At 36.8% G+C, this 22617-nt stretch overlaps 1 protein-coding gene across 2 annotated transcripts in view; it reads right to left on the bottom strand.

Annotated features, from left to right (window-relative positions):
- The window catches only part of LOC136041870 (protein disulfide-isomerase A5-like), a 96141-nt gene that overhangs the window by 21486 nt on the left and 52038 nt on the right, over positions 1-22617 (bottom strand). For both annotated transcript variants that reach the window (XM_065726654.1, XM_065726653.1), the window contains exon 8: positions 19054-19253. In XM_065726654.1, coding sequence (XP_065582726.1) covers positions 19054-19253 — 200 coding nt within the window. The remainder of the gene's footprint in view (positions 1-19053; positions 19254-22617) is intronic.

The raw sequence follows: 22617 nt of genomic DNA, 5'->3' as shown, positions 1-22617 counted from the left end.
TTTAAAACCAGCATTAAAATGCGATTCTTTTGATATAGCTATTGGTATCAAAATTCCATTTTTTAGAGTTTTGGTTACTATTGAGCCGGGTCGCTCCTTACTACAGTTCGTTACCACGAACTGTTTGATTGGCATAAAATTTAAGCTTTAGTGTAAAGAGCAAGGTATTGGCAAGGGGGCGGCGAACCCTCTCATATACGTAATGGAAATATACGAATATAGAAGGTCGTTACGTAAGTTAATTCGTAAGTTGCGTATATTTATTACTAACAAAAACGTTCGTAAAAAATTAAAAGTTCTAGTTGCCTTTTTAAGCTACCAAAAAAACTGGAGGGCAACTAAGCCTCCTCCCCCACCACTTTTTCCCAAAATTGTCATATCAAAACTACGAAAAAGCCATTTAGCCAAAACAAAATTAATATACAAATTTCGTTTTAATTATTCATGTGGGGAGAGTCAAAATCAAAACATGCAACAATTCAAAAACAATCAGAAACTAATTAAAAAAAAGAAGTTTTTCCGCTGAAAGTAAGGAGCGATATTAAAACTTAAAACAAACAGAAATTCCTCCGTATAAGAAAGGGACTGTTCCCTCCTCAACGCGCCGCTCTTTAATCTAAAGTTTTCTTTATTGTTTTAAAAAGTAGAGTTGTGAGAAAGGGTTAAACTTTAGCGTAAAGAGCGAGGCGTAGAGGAGGGAACAGCCCCTTTCATATACGGAGTAACTTCTGTTACTCCGTATATGTTACTTCTGTTACTCCGTAGCAGGGTCGTACAAGCCAAAATATTTGGGGGGGAGCGAGAGATTTTATCGATTGGCTGGACGTTTAACCGACTGTTTTTGTCAAAAATTAAAATAATGACCGTATTAAATACAGTACGTAAAATCACTGCACGATTCGGTAAAACCACTGCGTTTACCAAACGAGATTTAGATTTCGGTACATATCATGTTACCATTTTAATACTGTTTATCTAACCAAATGGAAAATTGTGGCATCAATATGTAAAATCACGGCAGGAGTGGTAAAACTACCGTTTTTACCATCTAAGTTCGATATTTCTATGGATGACATGTCAGAATTTTCGTAGTCTTTATTGAACCGAACGAAGAATTTTACCCATTTCTTTTTTTACCGATTGACCAAAGCTTTGGAGAGGGCGTGTCCCCTTCTCCCCATACGTGACGTCCCTGTCTATGAGTAGCCAATAGTATATACATCTAAGTGTACCTATTCGGATAAATACCCGAAAAATTATAAGTATAGCTATCATATAGTTCATCGTAGCGAAATGTAGTAAGGAGCTAGATAGTAAACCGGCTAAATAGTAACCGAAACTAAAAAAACGGAATTTTGATACCACTATTTACATCAAAAGAATCGCATTATTATACTGATTTTAAATATATAAGTTTCACCAAGTTTAGTCTTACCCATCAAAAGTCACGATGCCTTATTTTAGAAAATAGGGGAAAACACCCCCTAAAAGTCATAGAATTTTACGATAATTACACCATAAGATTCAGTGTATCATGAAACCATACTATAGAAGTTTCAAGCTCTTATCTACAAAAATGTGGAATTTTGTATTTTTTGCCAGAAGACAGGTCACGGATGCGTGTTTAATTTTTTTTCCAGGGGTGATCGTATCGACCCAGTGGTCCTAGAATGTCGCAAGAGGGCTCATCCTAACGGAAATTAAAAGTTCTAGTGCGCTTTTTAAATGACCAAATATTGGAGGGCACCTAAGTCCCCTCCCACGCTCATTTTTCCCAAAGTCACCGGATCAAAATTTTGAGATAACTATTTTGTTCAGCATAGTCGAAAAACCTAGTATATATGTCTTTGGGGAATACTTAGTCCCCCACAGTCCTTGGAGGAGGGGTTGCAAGTTACAAACTTTGACCACTGTTTGCATATTGTAAAGGTTTATCGGGAAGTTTACAGACGTTTTCATGGGGACTTTTTCACGTTGAGGGGGGGGGTGGGTTTTGGGAGAGGGGGTTAAGTGGGAGGATCTTTCCATGGAGGAATTTATCACGAGGAAAGAGGATTTCCATGAAGGGGGCACAGAATTTTTAGCATTATTTGAAAAAAATGAGAAAATAAATAAAAAAGTTTTTTTATAACTGGAATTAAGGGGGTTCGTCTCCTCCTCAATACCTCACTCTTTACGCTGAAGTATTTTTTGTAATTTCAACTATTTATTCTACGGCCGTTGTGATTCAGGGGTCATTTTTAAAGAATTGGGGCAAAATTCAAGCTTTAGTGTAAAGAGTGAGGTATTGAAAAGGGGGTGAACCCCTTCAAATACATAGTAAAAATATACAAATAAAACATATTATTCGTAAGTTATGTATATTTATTACTAATAAAAATGTTCGTAAAAAAAAAAAATTATAGTTGCCTTTTTAAGTAACCAGGAATTGGAGGGCAACTAGGCCTCCTCCTATCCTCTTTTTTTATAACAATCGTCCGATCAAAACTGTGAGAAAGCCATTTAGCCGAAGAAAATTAATAATTTGCAAATTTGTTTTAATTATTCATGTACGGTGAGCCAAAATCAAAACATGCATTAATTCAAAGCATTCAGAAATTAAATAAAAAAACAAGTCTTTTTTAACTGTCTTTTTTACAAGTCTTTGTAAGGAGTGACATTAAAACTTAGAACGAACAGAAATTATTCCGTATATGAAAGGGGCTGTCCCCTCCTCAACACCTTGCTCTTTGCGCTTAAGTTTTTTATTGTTTTAAAAAATAGAACTGTGAGAAAGAGTAAAACTTCAAGATTCTAATAATAAATTAGTGGGTTGTCCTTCAACTTTGTTGAGCAAATATTGAATGTTAAGGGCTAGATATCCGTTGGCCGTCCCTAATCTGTTCGGGCCAGGAGCCACTTTACAATGGTAGCTTTCTGAATTAGGGTGAGTAAGGATTATGGGATTCTGATGCTGCAATCTCGAATCACATAATGAATATCTAGGAACGTCAATTTAAGGTAAACTCTCAATTTAAACGTCAATTTAACGTCAACGTCAATAACGTAAACGTCAATTTAAGGTAAACTTATCTAGGACGTCACTACATTGGTGTCAGAATTGGGATTGCCGCCTCCCGCAGCCCCTTATATTTTTTCCCCTCCGAATTTTTTTTCGACAATTTCCTAATATTTAATAATTTTTGCAACAGTTAAAGTAAATTTAGACCCGTAAATTTAAGTTACCCGGTAGGATTTTCGTTTTTGTCCAAAAGTACAAAAAAGTAATTTGGAAGATTAATTAATATAGTGTTTACCAGGTCGTGGTAGTATTTAATTTTTGCAGCTTTTAGCGGTAGAGTTCCTAAAATTTTATTTTAAATTCAAAAAAAATATTTTAAAGTCAATCACAACTTGATTCCCCCCCCCCCAATTTGCAAGATTGGAGAAAAGTTTTCACTCCATTTAGTTGCCAGGGATAGGCGCACTTAATTACGCCATTTAAGATCATTATTTATGCTTTACCTATGTGTTAAGGTAATCAAAATCAGTAATTAGATTTCATTCCATTTTGTTGCCATGGGTACGCGCACTTAATCATTGCTGTCATTTACTTTTTGTTTTATTCGTTTATAAAGTATCGAGTCAAAGCGTGAATGAGGAAAGATTTAGATGATTTTTCAATGGAAGAATAAATTTTTTGGAAAAAAAGAAAAAACAATTAAATAGGTTCTCCTGATTCATTTATATAGACAAATTTATTAAGGTACGATTTTCTCCACTTTAGAATTTTTTTTTGATGGATTGGTGTTTCTTTTATCTATTTAAGTTTAGAAATTTTCAAAACAGCAAGTTTGACCAGATTTTGGTTTTTCTTTTTCTGTCTTTTGGTTTTTTGCCCTGGATGGTCCGGCTGTTCGCATATTTTATTAGGTGTTCGATGTTGTGTTAAAAAAAATGGATTAACCTCCCCCCTCTGTTCTCTTCTTGAGTTTTTTTTTGTGGGGCGACTAGTGTTATGTGAAGCAGCTGGTAAGCACTGTGGTATCTTTACCACGTATCTTTACAGCAGGCATCTTTACCACGTGGAATATAAGCCCCCCCCCCCCCCTACCACAAAAAGATTAATGTTGTGTGAAGCAGCTGGTTAGCCCTATGTTATTGGCGTTGTTTGAAGCAGCTGGTACTCCTGTCACGTGGAATAGTCCTACCCCCGAACTATTCAGTGCAATGCAAAATAGCTGATCAGTGTTCCAGGCACCAGTGTTGTTGCATATAAGACCATCCCGTTATTCCTCAGTAGTTAGGTGAAAGTCTTGGAGTTTGTTGACGGTTATAATTTTTTTGCATTGTTTATTGAGATCAAAAGTCTTTGAAAATGAATTTCTTCAAATTTTGTTGATTTGGTTTATATCAGGTACATGCCTCTATTCCTTTCCCTTTTTTATATAGACATACAGTTTACGAAGGCCGAATGGTTTTGGTTAATCTTTTTTTTTAAAGGAAATTTTTTTATAGTTTAAACTTCAAAAAATAACCTTCAAAATTTTTGAAAATAAATTTTTAAATATCCTTCAAAATTTTTTAAAGGAAAATAATAGTCCTGGTTTAGGACTCTTATATCATATTGGAGACGTCCATGGTAAAGGAAATAACCATAGAGTATGATCGTTAGTTGTTTTTGAAGGCTGAAATACACCGTTGTTTCCTGGTTTAGGACTAATATCATATTGAAGATGTCCCTGAAAGAGGAAACAGTCATAGGGTATGACCGTCAGTTGTTTTTGAAGGTTGATATATATCGTGATTTCCTGGTTTAGGAGTCTTATGTGATATTGGAGATGCCCTTGGTAAAGGAAATGGCCATAAGGTATGACAGTCAGTTGTTTTTGAAGATTGACATATATCGTGGTTTCCTGGTTTAGGACTCTTATATCATATTGGGGATTCCCTTGGCAAAGGAAATGGTCATAGGGTACGACCGTCCGTGGTTTTCGGAGGTTGACATACATAGTGGTTTCCTGGTTTAGAACTCTTATATCACATTGGAGAAGTCCATGGTAAAGGAAATAACCATAGGGTATGATCGTCAGTTGTTTTTAAAGGTTGAAATACATCGTTGTTTCCTGGTTTAGGACTAATATCATATTGAAGATGTTCCTGAAAGAGGAAACAGCCATAGGGTATGACCGTCAGTTGTTTTTGAAGGTTGATACATATCGTGATTTCCTGGTTTAGGACTCTTATATGATATTGGAGATGCCCTTGGTAAAGGAAATGGCCATATGGTATGACAGTCGGTTGTTTTTGAAGATTGACATATATCGTGGTTTCCTGGTTTAGGACTCTTATATGATATTGGAGATGCCCTTGGTAAAGGAAGTGGCCATAAGGTATGACCGTCAGTTGTTTTTGAAGGTTGTCATATATCGTGGTTTCCTGGTTTTAGGACTAGTTATATACCTTTTATAGAATTAACTAAATAAAAAGTTTATTCAATTGAAAGTAGGGAGCAAAATTAAAACTTGAAACAAACAGAAATTATTAGTGTATGAAGGAGGTTGCCCCCTCCTCGACACCTTGCTCTTAAAATTGTTTAGCACTTTTAACTTCTTATTGTTATAATTAAATGACCCTAGTGTTTCAGGAGTCATTCTTAAAGAATTGGGACGAAATTCAAACTTAAGCGTAAAGAGCAAAGTGTTGGGGAGGGAGTAATCCCCTACGTACAGGTAGTGATTTCTGTTTTTTTTACGTTTTGATGTTGCTCCTTACTTTCAGTTGAAAAAACTCGTTTTTCAATTTAATTACTGATCGTTTTTAAGTAATGCCAGGAAATCTGGCCCCATCTCCACAGAGAAATCCCCCTCCCACGGAAGAATCGTTTAGGCAATTCCATTCCGGTGAAAATTTACCACTGACAATTACCCTTAACAACTCTACGCGTAAAATTAAGACAGAAAAGAGAAAACAAGATATTAAAAAAAAAAATTGTGCATAGGAATTCTGGCAAATTCCACCGGTGTATAATTTCCCTTGACAAGTTCAACCCATTCGAAACTCCCTTCCCATTGAATATTTCTCCGTGGAAAAGCCCTCATGAAAAAATTCACCCCCTAGTCAAAAATGAATACATGCTTCACAATAACAAATACAATGAGTAAAAAACGGGCGAATTTTATGACTTAAAAACTTTCCCCTGGGGATGTGGGGGGGGGTGTCTTTTTATATCAAAGGCATAGTTATTGGGCCTTTGAACTATGATGAGCAAAATCGCAATCTCAAAATTTTGATCAGACAACTTTGGAGAAAAAAGTGCGGGGGAGGGAACCAGGTTACCCTCCAATCTTTTTGGTCACTTAAAAAGGTCACTAGAACTTTGAATTTTCATTCGAATGAGTCCTCTCACGATATTCTACGACCAAAAGGTCGATACGATCACCCCTGGGGACAAAATCAAATAAATAAATAAACACGCATCCGTGGTCTTTCTTCTGGCAAAAAATGCAAAGTTCCAAATTTTTGCAGATGGGAGCTTGAAACCACTACAGTAGAGTTTTCTGATAGGCTGAATCTGACGGTGTGATTGTCATTAAAATCCTAGTACTTTTAGGGAGTGTTTTCCACCCTTTTCCGAAAATCAGGCAAATTTTTCAGGCTCGTCGCCTTTAATCAGTAAGACTAAACTTAACAAAACTTCATTTAAACTATATTTAAGATCAGCATAAAAAGCCATTTTTTTATATAACTATTGGTATCAAAATTTCATTTTTTTGGTTTCAGTTATTATTTAACCAGGTCGCTCCTTACTTACAGTTCGTTACCACGAACTGTTTGATTAATGAGGTTGACATAAGTTCACCTTGATTGGTTAGCCAGTTTGTTGTTTTGTTTTCGCTGGATTTCCTTCTTTTGTGAGAGTTCTTGTTGTATATTTCTAAATGATGTCAAGGAATCCTTTCCTTGACATCATGGGAGTGATTCTGCAAGGCTATTTGAGCAAAGTCGTAGGACGGCTGGTGGCAGAAGCTTTGATGGATTGAGAAAATGACTCCATTTTCGCAGTCCAGTCACCGAGAAACAGGGTTTTCAGATCACGTTGACATGCTGCAGGATTTGGACCTGCTTTCAAGTTTCAATCATGGCTATCGTTCGTCCAGATCGTTAGATATTCTCGAGGTTTCCCCACCCTCGAGACCGACGGTTGTGCCCAAATCAAGTGCATCGATGGTTATTCATCAAGAAGTTAGCTTGAACAGAGTTAGGCTTAGACTTGAGGTTTCAAAAGATATCCCATCTTTGAATGGGGAGTCAGGACCCATGACATGGTTGGATCAGATTAGGTCTAAGTTGGTATTTGCCAAAATTAGATTTTTTCTTTGAGCAGTTGATGATCATGAAGAGTAGGCTGCGGTCGCCTTTGAACATTTGGTTTAAGCAGTTTCCGCGACCAGAAAAGGAATCACAGGATGCTTTTGAAGCAGCCTTAGCTTTACGCAGTGCCGACAGAGAGGCTGATTTGAGACTTGCAGCGAAAAGAATTATCTACGACCGTGATCAAATGAAACCGGAGGAGTATGCACAGCTGGTTCAAAAGTCTGTTGACCTTCATTATGGTTTCACAGGCCCCGACTGGTCAGGAACGCAGGTCGTCAGCATATACGTCAAAGAAATTCTGCGAGGATTTCCGCTTTCATATTTTGACCAATGTGATAAGGCTAATCCAGTAACCATTAGGGGTTGTGTTGAACTTCTGGGAGAGGTTAGAACAGATCGGATTCGTCGGAGTTCCACTTGGAGTCGTTGTCAGGCCATCAGGTAAATAGCGTCCAGGCTCAACGGTCTTTAAACCGTAATCAGTACCCGCTCCGGAGAGGTTATCGGGATGGAGCTAGGCGCTAAATTCAATGCGAGCTTAATCCAGTCTCTGAAGTAATCTGTTAGGTCAAGTGTTGCATTTAAGACCGAAGAGTTTGAATGGATTACCGCCTACCCCTAGTGATCAGGTAAAAGAGTCGGGTCACCGTCAGATTTAGGCGGAAGGTGTGAGCCCAGGGAGTTTCCAGTAAGTTTGTAAGTGTTAATATTTGTGGAGTTGAGGGGCCGACTCTCTACGATACAGGAGCAGAGCGTAATATCATCAATGAAGTCATCTTCGTAAGTTTGCCGTCGGAGTGTGTTATATCTAGAAAGTTACAAAGTACAGGAGCTCGCACGTTATCGGGCTCCCTGCGTATCAAAGGAGAAGCGGCACTGCAACTTTCCATTTTCAGCAGTAGTTTTACTGACACTTTTTGTTGGTGCCAAATTTTTGTGACGGCTATCTATAACTGGAAGATAGCCCTTTTTTTTCCTCTTCTAAAAAAAGTTTTTTGGGACCGTGGTTCTGACTGAAGGCTCGTACGCAAGCCTTCGATAAGGGGGGAGGTATGTAATGAAGTATGTTCAGGTTATGATATCTCAAAGGAGAAGAATCGTCAGCTTTGAAATTATATGAGAACTTCGAAGGATTTATTCGATGTGAAATTGTATGAAGACCTCGAAGGATTGAGTCAGTATGAAATTATATTTCAATCGAGGGAGAGGTTAAGCGACTGGGACTGGATCAAGGCAGTAAGCTGTATCGTTCCATATTAGTTTATTTGATTATTATTTTCAGTAGTTCTCTAATAATTGTTTATATAACAAATCAACATCCTAATAATATATTAGTGGTTTGTCCTTTATCTCTGTTGAACAAATATTGAATATGAAGGGCTAGATATCCGTTGCCCATCCTTGGTCTTTTCGGGCCAGGAGCCACTTCTGAATTACTTTCTGAATTCGGGTAAGTCAGTAAGAATTACGGGGTTGTGATGCAGCAATCTCAAATCACGTGCTGTTTATCTAGGCCAGTGAATTTCAGGTAAAATCATGATTAGAGAAATAAAAGGCCAGTACACTAGTATCATAGTAGTTGCAGTAGTAGTAGGAGAAGCAGTTGCAGTGTTAGTGTTGTACTGGTAGAGGCAGTAACAGTAGTAGTAGCAGGTACATCTTGCCTTTTGATCAGTTGAACAGCCCTTTCATGATGCCCCGAACGTTTAGTCTTAAAATGGTAAGCCGTTCCAAAAAAATATTGCTGATGTTCACTCTTAACCCTTTTTGACGCCTTTTTTACCTTAATGCTCTAAGTCTTACAAGGTGTTGAAGTTGAATTAGTAGTTGGAGTAGTTTAGTAGCATTATCAGTAAATGTAGCAGAGGTAGCAGTGTTAATACTGACGTGCATTTATTACTTTTTTATCAATCTTCTGAAAATGTTTTCTGAAAGATCCAACTTAATAACCAAGTTCACTCTTGAGATACGCCCTTTTGACAATCTCCGTGTACATAGTATGTTTTGATTTAGTTCAAATTTTTCCTCAATATTCTGTCAAATTTTCACCTTCATACGTGTATCCTTAATTGTACTACCATCATAGTAGTAGTGGTAGTAGCAGGAGAAGTTGTAGCAGCAATAGTGCTGCTACAACTTCTGCTAACATCATAGTAGAAGTGGTAGTAGCAGGAGAAGTTGTAGCAGCAATAGTGCTGCTACAACTTCTGCTAACATCATAGTAGAAGTGGTAGTAGCAGGAGAAGTTGTAGCAGCAATAGTGCTGCTACAACTTCTGCTAACATCACAGTAGAAGTGGTAGTAGCAGGAGAAGTTGTAGCAGCAATAGTGCTGCTACAACTTCTGCTAACATCATAGTAGAAGTGGTAGTAGCAGGAGAAGTTGTAGCAGCAATAGTGCTGCTACAACTTCTGCTACCATCATAGTAGAAGTGGTAGTAGCAGGAGAAGTTGTAGCAGCAATAGTGCTGCTACAACTTCTGCTAACATCATAGTAGGAGTGGTAGTAGCAGGAGAAGTTGTAGCAGCAATAGTGCATTATTATTGGTAGAAGTAACAACAGTATTAATAGCAGTAGTAGCAGGTACATTTTGCCTTTGGGTAAATGAAAATCTCACTCATGATGCCTTGAAGTTCCCTTTTGATATAATAGCCGTTCAAAATATCGCTGATAAGTCCATATCAAATCTCTGTATGAACATGGTACATTTTGATTTCGTTCAAATTTCCCCTCAACATTACCTCAGATGTTTATTTCAATATCCTCAGCCTTAGTACTCGCAACAGAAGAAGTTTTAACGATAGTGGTAGTAGTAGTAGTAGTAGCAGTAGTTTTGATAGCAGTAGAAGCTTTGGTTGCTGTAATAGTAGTAGCGTGCAAATATTGCTTTTTTGGTCAATTGATTATTTCCCTTATCATTTTCTGAAACTTTCATATTAATATACTAAGTTATTCCTGAGTTACGCCCTTTTGACAACCCATATGCACATAACATGTTTTTATTTGGTTCAACACTCCCCTTAATATTCCCTGACAGGTTCACCTTAATACTCTTTGTATTTTTGGAAACTATAATAATTTATTTATAACCCACAAAGTACATTAAACTGTGGAGTAAACACACAAAAAAAGAAAAAACAAGATAAAAAACATAACAACGTAAATAACATAGCAGCATAACGACATACAACATAAATAAATTACCTCCAATCAAAAAATGGCCAAAGAGGGTCAAAAACACCGACCATTTGCCGAGTTTTAAAACATATATCTTTAGATAAATGTTTCAGTCGCGAGGGCGCATCAACGATGTCAAATTTAGAGACGACTGTATGATTCCGATACCACCGAGGCAGACGCAGCAAATAATTGCAATACTTAAAATATCCTGAGCGTATTTTCTTTGTATCCTTCTTGCGAAGGAGGAAAGCAAAACCAGAAAGATAAAAAACAGCAGGGGCACAAAAACTAGAATAAAGACGGCATAGTCCTTTTCGGTTATACCGACCACGATTTGGTGAAATTTTCGCGTATCCAACCCGCATACTTTTCAGCACGCTGGACGTAATAGCGGAGCAAGTAGACGAAAGTGACGTGGAAAAAGAGAGACCCAACCATTTAATACTTGCTGAACATGGTATAGTTGAAGAACCCAAGCAAAGAGGTGATGCTGGTGGAGGACTCCCAAAACACAAAAACTCACATTTGGAGGCATTAACTGAAAGGCCTACTCTGGATAGTGCTGCTGAAAGCCGGTAGAAGTTGGTAATTAGACTATTTTTTGTCCGGCTAAGAAGCAGAACATCATCAGCATAAGCAACGTGACTAATGCCTAAATTATCATTGTAAAAAATTGACGGTTGAAGACGTTGGAGACACGAAGCTAAAACACATTTAAAAATGCTCGGGGATAACACGGCACCTTGCCTAACGCCTTTTTTAACAGGAATATACTCCCCTACCGTACCATTCCACTTCACCCTAACTGAAGAATTAGCATACCAATACTTAAGCACGGAAACAATAGAAAGGTTAACACCCGAGGCTGCTAGAGAAAACAAAGCATTTGAATGAATTACATTATCAAAAGCACTAGATATGTCAACAGTCAAACAATACAGGGGACTTTTTTGAGCAACAGCTTGTTTCATTAGCCGACCCACAATATGGTGAGCTTGAAAACAGCCCATACCTTTTCTAAAACCAAGCTGGAAGGGTGTAAAATTGCACTTGGAGTTAATGGCCGGTAGCAGTACATATTCAAATAGCTTACTAACAAAACAAGACACAGTGATAGGACGATAATTAGAGCAAGCACTGGGGTCCTTACCCCTCTTGACTATGGGAGATATACAACCGGACAAAAAACTATCTGGCACAACGGACTGTGCCAAACACATCTGAAACAATAATTGCAAATGCTTCAGCAGTTCAGGACAATCATAGGCAAAAAAATTGAAGCAAAGACCATCACTATCGAGAGACTCAGACTTATTAACTTGCATAAGAGCTTGGAGTATAACACCAGATTCCACCGACAACACTTGAGATTGGTTGATACGAATTGGGAGGATTGAGTTTACAAGCTTTGTAAAATGATTTTGGAGATTAATATTAAACGAAAGCAAAATATTTTTATAATGAGAAACGAAGTCACATAGCCGAAGAGACGAATTAATTGGAGGTGAACACTTAACACTGTTTATAACACGATCCCAGGATTTCTTGTCACAAGGACCATCCCAGGCATTCAGTCTCGCTCTACGCAGGGAATATTTGTACTCTCGTTTGGTTTTCTGCTTTATTTGATGTACTGAATTAGAAGAAGGACGATTACAGGCTATCCACATACGGAGCCAGAACTTAGCCTTTTGTTTAGCTATCTTCACTTTAGGATCAACTTTCCAAAAGGGATTGCGAGTACCCGTTCGCACGCACTCGGAGGGTACAGCTGTTTTAGCGGCAGACTTTAGACAGAACACTATTTGCTGATAATACGAGTTGATATCTATCCGCGTTGAAGTTGTAGATACAGATGTTTGCAATAAGTGGAAAGGCACTTTAATAGATGATAATAACTGGGACAATGTCAATACATAAAGTGGAACATTGGTATTTTCCCAATTTAACTCTGAGAACCACTTGGGAGAGTTACGTTGCACAGAGGTCGCCATGGAGCAAGATAGTTGGCACGTGATTGGTAAATGATCGTCGTCGATTTTAGAGTCTTCCACATGAACTATTGATGAAAGTAGAGTTGAATCTGACACAATTACATGATCAAGGTTGGAAGTAAGACCACCACGATTGTGAATATAAGTTAATAGAAGATCTTTATCAGCAAGATGGAATCCTCCAGGTAGTGAATCGAAAAAGATTTCAGATCGGTCGGAATTAGATAATAAGTCAGTGTTCATGTCACCGGCGAGAACCCATTTGGTATTTTGTTTTGAAAGGTCGCTAAGTAGTGTTCGTAGGCGATTACATGCTTGTGAAAAACTAGACAATGACTGCACAGTCTTTTTATTACAGGGGAAATAAATGTTTATAAATGCGGTATCACCACATTTTATCGCTAAGATGTTAGCGTCGCTTTGCAATAATATCGGCTGAGTCTTGTGTCTGAAATAGATGGCCAGACCTCCTGATGGTCTTCCACGGGTTTTTTGGGCGGCTCTCAAGAAGGTATAATGGGTCCGAGAACGCTTTAGGCTATCAACATTCACTTTAGAGAGAAGGTGCTCCTGTAGAAACACAATATCATTTTCAAGTAGCTCACTTATCAGTAGATCCTTGTCTTTTGTACCATTAATATTAAGGGAAACAAAGCTAAACAGAGTTTGAGCATTCATTTATTAGCGTTGTTGAGAGCCGATCGGAGAACTTTGCATTTCAGGCTAAAACTTACGTGTTCCATAGTGCAATTTGCACATTTTGGCGAGGCTTGGCAAGGGTTTTCCTTGGAATTCACATGAGGGCCAGTACATCTGGAACACTTGGGATGTGCTGGTGAGCTGGGACAAGCTCCAATCAGGTGATCAGTACTTTGACAGCGAAAGCATCGACGCGGAATGGATTGAAAGGGCTTAGCGCGAAAAATTTCATATCCAATACGGATTTCCGACTCCAGAACCGCATTCAGAGCGGTTTTGTCGACGAACTCGAGGCGAAAAGTACGAGAGTCGCCGATTTGACTAGCACTAGTAAATCCTTCCACTGAGGCCTCCAAATCAGCTCTTGAATAATTATGGCGTATATCCCGGACCACAGCTAAAGGCTTTTTATCAATCACTCTGGCTCCAACGTTAGGGATGGAGCTAGTAACAGCTTCAGCAAGCGAGTCGGCTGAGCGCTTATCGCGTACAATCACAACCCAGCTTTTGCTATGTGGCTTAGATTTTAGACTTATGATTCCGTCGTGACCATCCAACGTTTCGAGCTTCTTCATGCGAAGGATAGGGTCGCTGAGCTCCGGGGGTGGGTTTCTTACAACGACAGCGTAGGACGGTTTTTTCGTATTTTGAGTAGGGGCTACAAGCTTAGACTGTCCCTCTGTAACCTTAGACGCAATATCACGCAGCTGTTCAAGGCAAGAATTCACCTTGGCACTGAGGGTACTGAAGGCATCGACAGGGATCATTGGCACTTCGCTGGGACATTTGATAACAAAGTCCGAAAGCTTTATGTTCTGGGAATCGCACTTTACAAGCGAAGAAATAATGTCCGAAGCACAGTTTAATGCAGCATTGGCTCCTACGCGCTTCGATGGGACTTCATTCGGAAAAAGATTTAAAAAAAGCAATTTACGGGTCTCACCAAGAGAAGAAGACTCGAAGAAATCGGCCAAGTACTCTTTTATCGTATCGGGCGAAACTCCTTTAGCAAGATTTTTCTGTACAAAGCACAGGATAGGATTGTAGAAAAGTTCATTTTCGCACCAATTGCCAATTCCCATTTTCTCTAGATTGAAGGTTCACTTGCGAGAGGAGTAAGGGAAGCGTTGGAGGCTGCCTACCTTGTCCCCGCAATTTAAGGGACAAGCCCGGCGGGTACCACGGCTCTTGCAAACAGCTCTCCCCCACCCTTCTGCTTACTTTTCTCCTCTCACCTTTATCGTAACGCAATCGTCTATAATATCGGAAATTATAATTATTTTCGCAACTGCTTAATCCTGACCTATATCATATATAGTTGATGAAAAAATCGATAAGAGAAATCACTGTTCCCAAGGGAATTTTCACTCAAGTCTGAAAATAATCCGCTTATTTATAATTCTTTGGACACTGAACTAATTATTATGAAAATATTGGCTATATGTCAGGTAGAGACGATAATCCTGTACCAAATATTAGTGATAGGTTCAATCCAAATATAGGTCCTCACACCTTGAACTCTGAATCAATACTGACTATGAGTCAGACATGTATACCTTTTCTCAATAACACATACTACATGTGAACAATGAACAAATTGTCCAGCTTACAGCCCTTGCCCTCAGGCCCCGGGTGGGGGGTTGAAATCCCCAAACGCATAATTACTGAAATTTTTAGAAATGCTGGAAAAAAGAAGATACCTCAAGACTTTGTTTGGATGTTTGTTTTGGGATATGATGGACGTGGGAGGGGGAGCTGATTGCTCTCAAATCAATTTGACTTTTAAAAATGACACTATAATTTTTAATTTCAAATAAAATGAGCCTCATCTGAAGTTAATATGACCAGCCATTCCATTAAAACCTTATATGACCCCAGATTATAACTTATAGCCTTTGCTCCAGGGCTCTGGGGGGTTGCGTCAGCTCTGAATGCATTCTTATATATTGTTTGGACTATGTTGAACAAAATGGCTATCTCACAATTTCAATCAGATGCGGTTGGTGAAAAGGCGGTTGGTTGGGAGGGGGGCTAGTTTACCCTCATCACTTTTGACTCTTAAAAGGAAACTAGAACATCCCATTTTCAACCAAATGAGACACGCTCTAAAGTTTATACAACCATCCCTTCCATAAAAACCATAAATGCTCCAAGGGCATAACTTATAACCATTGCCCCTAGGCTCTGGCAGCTTTTATCACCCCAAAAGCCTTGTCATTTGATCTTTGGACTATATTGAATATCAAATGGCTATCTCAAAGTTTCTATTGGTTGCATTTTGGGAGAACACGACGTGTGAGTGAGGGAGGGGGGCATATTGCTGTCCTTTGATCACTTTGACTTTTAAAAAGGGCAATAGAGCTTCTGATTTACTACCAATCCCATGAGACCCTGCGAAGTAAACACGACCACACTTTCAATAAAAATCTTATATACCCCCGGGTATAAATTAAAACCCTTGCCCTGAGGACTCTGGGGGATGTCCTCCTCAAAGACATAGTTTTGGAACCCTTCAACTACGCTGAAAGTCGCTGTATCAAAATTTTGCCTGAATGTGTTTGGGAAAATGATAGGAGTGAGGGGGGGCGGGTTGCTCTCAAATCCCTTTGACTCTTAATAAAGGCACTATATTTTCCAATTTCAAATCAAATAAGACCCATCTAAAGTTTATACGACCACACATTCCAAAAAACCTATATATGCCTTCAGGGCACACCTTATAACCCTTGCCCCAGGGCTATGGGGGGCTGTGTCAACCGTAGAGGCACTGTTATGTGTTCTTGAGATTATTTTGAACAAAATGTCTATCTCACAATTTCAATTAGATGCGTTTTGTAAAAAGAGGGGTAGTCCGGAGGGGGTGGAGCTAGTTGCTCTCCATTACTTTTGACACTCAAAAGGGAACTAGAACTTTTAATAAGGCCACAAAAACTTCTGACTTATGATTAGATGAGACCAATAAAATTTTGTACGACCGCCCATTCTATAAACATCTTATATGCCGCTAGGGCATAACTTACAACCCTTGTCCCAGGACTCTGTGATCTGTGTTAATATTGAAGGCATTATTATATGTTCTTTAGAATATTTTGAACAAGACGCCTATCTCAAAATATCAATACCATGCTTTCGGTGAAAAGAGGGACAGTCTTGGGGGAGGGAATAACTAATGAATTTTGACTCTTAAAAGGGAACTAGAACTTCCAATTCTCAACCAAATGAGCCTCCTCTAGAGATTACACAATCATTCCTTCCGTAGAAACCTTAAATGCCTCCGGAGCATAACTTACTACCACTGTCCCCCAGTTCTGAGCGGTTTGATTCAATACCATAAGCCTTGTTATATGATATTTGGACTATTTTGAACAAAACGGTTATCACAAATTTCTATTGAATGTATTTTGGAAGAATGGGACGTGTGGGGGAGGGGGGAGTATCTAACCTCCGATAACTTTGACTTTTGAAAATGGCACTAAAACTTCTGATTACTAGTCCAATAAGCACCCTCCAGAGCTTGTACGACCACCCTTACTATAAAAACATGCTTTGCCCCAGGGCAAAACTTAAAACCCTTGCCCTGAAGACTAAGTTGGGAGGGGGGTCATCCTCAGAGACATAATTTCCGGACTTTCAACTACGCTGAATAAACTTGCTATCTCAAAATTTTAACTAGTTGTGTTTGGGAAAACGATGGGGCGTTGGTGCCTTCCAATTACTTTCGACTATTAAAAAGGGGACTAGTCCTTTCAATTTCCAATCAAATGAGCCCTTTTCAATGCTTTTACGATACCTCCTTCTATACGAAATCCCCTGGTCTCAAAGACCAAAAAAAAAAATAAATTGTACCAACATTGTTCTTTACTTAGGCAGCGCTTATTGCGTTGCCTAAGTAAAGACTTAAACATGAAAAAACTTTGAATTCTCATTGACAACTACAGCTTTGCAGGAAAACAACACACTCTTAAGCTGATTGGTACTACAAGTTTTAGCTTATTTTTTTTAATTTTTTGTTTTATTATTTTTTTTTTTGGCACCCACTATTACAAGGAACCACATGTATTTACATTAAAAAATATTTTCCTGAATTTTTCCTATTTTTAAAAATATATATGATTGCTTAAGATTCCATTTAATCAATTAAAACAATCCAATTGGACTCTCAATTTCCTTCGTACTTTGAGTGCATCATATGGGAAAAACAAAGAATATGCGAAATATAAAATATACGAATATATTGTAGGTACACATTTTTAGTTTTTAAGTATTTCTATGGTTGAAATCACAAACTCGTTTTCAGTAAACTGAAATTTTGGCACACCTTTAAAACAGTTACGTTTTACATTTAGTGGTATTTTACATTTTAGTGGGATGGGAACCGAAGTACCCAAATCTCTAAAAACGGAGATTTACGAACAAACGCATAAAAATTAACTTTACCTATATACTGTTTTGAAAATATAAAACTTAACCAACTTAATCATGTCTAACCAAAGTAATTAACGATTGTGTATTTACTTGATATTAGAAGAAGGGGCCTAAAACAGAGCACAAAAACTGAAATTCTACATTCTTCATATTTGAGAACCCAGGAAAGAGGATTTTAGTTCCCCCAAAACACAAACTGGCGATAGGTTACAAAAATTGTAATAATTTAGAAAAACAATTGCGAAATATAAAACTTAACCAACTTAATCATGTCTAACCAAAGTAATTGGCGATTGTGTATTTACTTGATTTTAGAAGAAGGGGCCAAAAACAGAGCACAAAAACTGAAATTCTACATTCTTCATATTTGAGAACCCAGGAAAGAGGATTATAGCCCCTCAAAAACACAAACTGGCGATAGATTACAAAAATTGCAATAATTTAGAAAAAGAATTGCGAGTTTCATTAAATTACGCATTTAAAATCTTATTATTAAACTTATTATTATAATTATTATATATTATAATTATATTATTAATATTAATTATATTATGTATAAATATTATGTTAATATATATTATATTATATAATATATTACTATATATTAATTATATAATATATATTAATATTAATACTTATTAATATTATATTATATTTTTATTAAACTTATAAGCAAATCTGAGGCATCCCATAAGCTGAACCAAACATCAAGATGAAAATTGAAACGCAGCAATATGTCAATGGATCGTGATGCATTTAGCGTTTTATTTTTCGCACTGAAATACCGTATTTCAGTGGAATATAAAACACAAAAACTTCGAGTGGATTTTCAGAGTTACAAAGCAATCCGAAGGGCCTAGATTACCCATCTAAGCGAGAATATCTCGGAACTCACATCATGCTCCCTGACTATTTTTTTTATGCTTCATATTTCTACTCGAAATATTCGAACTTTGATTACAAATTGTATAATTTTTCTTTATCTTCTTAATTAAAATTTTCGGCCATTGATACATTTTCGTTTCATTTCTGTTGTCAATTGGAAAATGTAAGAAATTATTCATAGTTGAAGAAAACAGAAAGCATGACGGCAGCAATCACTAACCTGTTCTGAAAATAGTAAATTATATTAGAAAAAATGATAAAATTTCGCTTTAGGCTTTGTTTAACACAATAAAAGCACAGAAAGCTAAACAAGAGAGAGCTGGAAAGACACAAACAGAAAACACGACGACAGAAAACTCTGCTCCTACTTTTATAGAATTCAGGAGAAGACTAGTTAATTTCTCCGATTTAAACAATCTCAACACCCAAGTTTACAGGTTAAACAAAAAAAAAGGAACATGTTTAATTGTTTTTCAAATTTAAATTGCAAAAAAAATTTGGAATTGCTACTTACTGTTCTTCCACCTTCATAATCTTTCACTGTTTTAAAATAGCTGAAGTACTTGAAAGTCGGGAAACCATTGACATCATAATCTGAACAGATTGTGTTGTACAGTGTGCAATCAAGTGCAGTGAAGACTACCTTGGGATCGTCCTTAAAATTCTCTGCAGCCAACTTGTATTCTGGTTTAGCTTTCTTACAATGACCACACCCTTTAAAAATAAAAAATTGCAAAATAGTGTCCATTAAAAGCGATGAGAATTCCTTAAAAAGAAGCACGGGATTTCAGCCTAGTAAGTTCAAATGAAATTTCATTACTTGAATTGACTGAAAGCAAATTTCGACAACCCTTTTGGCTGTATCTTTAAAAATTGGGAACTAAATTTTCAATGACAGAGACCATTTCTAGTTTCGTAGTTTTGGTGGCCTATGGCATTAAATTTAAAAAAGGAAACGTGGCCGAAAATCGTGAAATTGGCTTAAAGCCTTGTGGCGATGAAGTTGAACACTCTTAAGGATCATCTGACAACGTACACTGAAACTGAAGATGATTTCAAAGTTGGCACTCAGTCTACAGATGAGTAGTGGGAAATCTTCAAGCTACAGCTCAATAGAAATAAATGTGAAATGCTATCATTGAGAGATGAAGTAGAAGAGGTGTGTGAGGGAAGCTCAAGAAAGGAAAAAATTAAAATATTGGGCATATTCTTTTCAAAGATGTTGGAACCGAACGGAAAGTGAAAACTGTATAAACAGTATATCGAAATTCCAAAATGCTCTTAGACAAAGACATGGAAGAGTTCTGAGTATTCACCAGAAGGCACAGTATGTGAATACTTATGGTTGCCCAGTTTTATTGTGTTGCGAGAGCAACACTTTAGTTTTGTCCCGTTTTTTTTTTTTTTTTTTTTTTTTTTTTTCCTATGCCGCCCATGTCGGCTTATTCCTGGAAACTGGTAAGGGTCTAACCTGTGCGGTTTTTACGGAAAGTGTGGACCTCAGGCTGGATTGATGAATATGGCATTACATTTTGGAAAGCTCCGCAGAACTCTTTTCTGGGGCAAAAAGGATGGTTTTTGCTTGTGTAGGCTGTGTCAGAGAGGAGTATCTGAAGTTGTGCAGCCAAGCTTTCGTTTCATCAAACCATGTTTCTGCTTTCGAGCAGAAAGCTCCGTTCTAGCAGGCAAGCAGGCAGGCACCACTTTCAAATTGAAGATGGACTAAAATCAAATTTCAAATTGAAGATGAAAAAAAAAATGGACTAAATTGAAAAAAGAAAATATGTTCATACATAGAAATAACGGAGGTTTTCAAGTCATACATGTGGAATCTACGATGAAATAACGTTTCATTAGGACAATATTAGAACAAATGATAAAGAAAAAGAATCACCGACAAGAGCTTGGTGTGAAACATGAAAAAAAGAAACATCCACCAAAATATAATAAAGCTTTTGAAGAAATTTATAAAATAGAAAGATAAGGAAAGGCAACTGAGATAAATGGAAAAATTGTCAAAGAAAGACTTAAGGAATATTAAAAAAAAGAAACAGTTTACACTAAAGATAATTGAAAATAGTATTCATAACGAAGATAATGGACAAAAGTTTCATGCTACTAGAAAGTTGGACGTTGCCCACAAAAGTTAAAGAACACAGGTTTTTCTCTATACATAATTTAGTAACCACGGAAGAGTCGAAAGTAAAGATGAATATAAATGGTAGCAATAGAAGAAAAAACAAACTATGTAAACTATGCAATAAAAAACTAGAAATGCAATGTCACGTAATGTTTGAATGTGAAAAACAAGAAACAAATGTAGCAGGACTGAGGAAGTTATTAGCAAGTGATGAAGTTGACTTAGAGAGAACTGTATACCTAAAAGTAGATGATGAGATTTTTATGAGGGCAATAGTGCACATAATATTGCATTTTGTTCTTAAGCGTGGAAACGAAAAGAAAATCAGAAAGAAGGTTATGATGCAAGAAAAGTGTAAGAAAATTGAGGAAGTGGTTTAAAGTGGAATGGAAGTTTTTTGCCTTGGTTGGTAAAAATATGTTATTAAAAAGGAAAAACAAAAGCAAAGCTGAGAAAAAATATTGGGTTTAAAGGATTAAGGCTTTATATTTGTATGATTTTTTTTTAATTTTGAGGTAAGGATTTAGGTAGAAGATTAGAAAAGGGAGTTTTTAATTTTGGTAAAAAAAATGACGGTATATATATTTATGGAATAAATGCAAATTTTAATTAAGAATTTCAAACTTAATATGAAGTGTTTGAAGTTAGGGTTTGATATTTGGTTAGAATTTTTATCTGGGGTTTAAGATTGAATATATTTTTAGGGAATGTAGGAATAGTATAGGATTTTGTATGAATTTTTTATTATAGGGTTAGCTTTAAGTCATTTTTTAATGATTGTTTAAAATTTATTTTAAGTTAGTAGAATTTATTTTATATGTTGATGGGGATACGATCCGCCTGGATTGTGAAATATTTGATTTTTGGAAAATTGTTTTGAGGATTGTTGTAGCTATCCAATAACGCAAGCCCAGCGAGAGTAGAATGTGTTGAAATGTAATATATTAAAAGATATTACGGTGTTATAATTTTTAAATCTTATTTATTTATGTAAATGTAGTGAAAAGTGTTTTAAAGCGGTTTAAGAAAAGTGAAAGTGTTTTAAAGTACAAAAATGCATATGTATTGTAAACTGGTATTTGAATGTTATATGCTATAGGCCTGGATGGGAGCAGCCTCTTGCTGCCGTGGGTAGCTAGAATGAGAATTTTGAAATTATTATATGGTAAACTAAGGGATGGTGAATCGTATGAATAGAAAAACTATGTAAAAAAAAGTGTTTTTAGGGAAAAGGTAGATAAAATGTACTAAGAGAGAAAAAACTATGAATATGAGGAATTAGAAAAGTGGAAAGCTGTGAAATGCCGAGTAAGAGGAAGATGGATAGGTAGTAAAGTGAAGGAAATAATAGAGAAATAGGGATGGATTAGATTACGAATAAGCAGGGAGTCATAGATCAAAAAAAAAGAAGAAAGAAAAAAGATTGATTTTTATTACATTTTCAGGAGTACAAAAAGAAAACAATAGCCGGTTTGATTCTATCCATTACATGAAGTATCACCAGCAGATCATCAAAAAAACGATAAAGAAGAGGAAAGGAGGACCAAATACTGCTGGATAAAAGAAAGAAAGGAAGAAGAATTTAAAATATAAATTACAAAAGGCTTTTCTATGTTTTCAATATTATAGTCTATTTTTGAATAAAAAAATCTAAAAATTTTGAATAAAGCCTTGTGCACTAAACAGCTTAAGAAGCTATTGCTTTCCTTCAAAAGAGAATTTGTCTTCTGGAACCATGTTAGGGTAATGCTCGTTTTACCAATAAACTTTCTAACTAGCTTTAACGCAGCAATACTGACGAACATGTGATGTTGTCCAAAAAAAATTTTAATTTTGAAGCAGACAATTAGAAAATATTAGAAAGCGATTTTTAGGTGTGTTAAGGATAGACAGATCTTGAATGGGCTCAGGAATTAAAAATTATTTTATTTTCACGTC

Source organism: Artemia franciscana, unplaced genomic scaffold (genome assembly GCF_032884065.1).
Source record: "Artemia franciscana unplaced genomic scaffold, ASM3288406v1 PGA_scaffold_47, whole genome shotgun sequence".
NCBI classification, from domain to species: domain Eukaryota; kingdom Metazoa; phylum Arthropoda; class Branchiopoda; order Anostraca; family Artemiidae; genus Artemia; species Artemia franciscana.
Note: the sequence above shows the minus strand (reverse complement) of the source record. Positions and strands in the feature narration are given on the sequence as shown.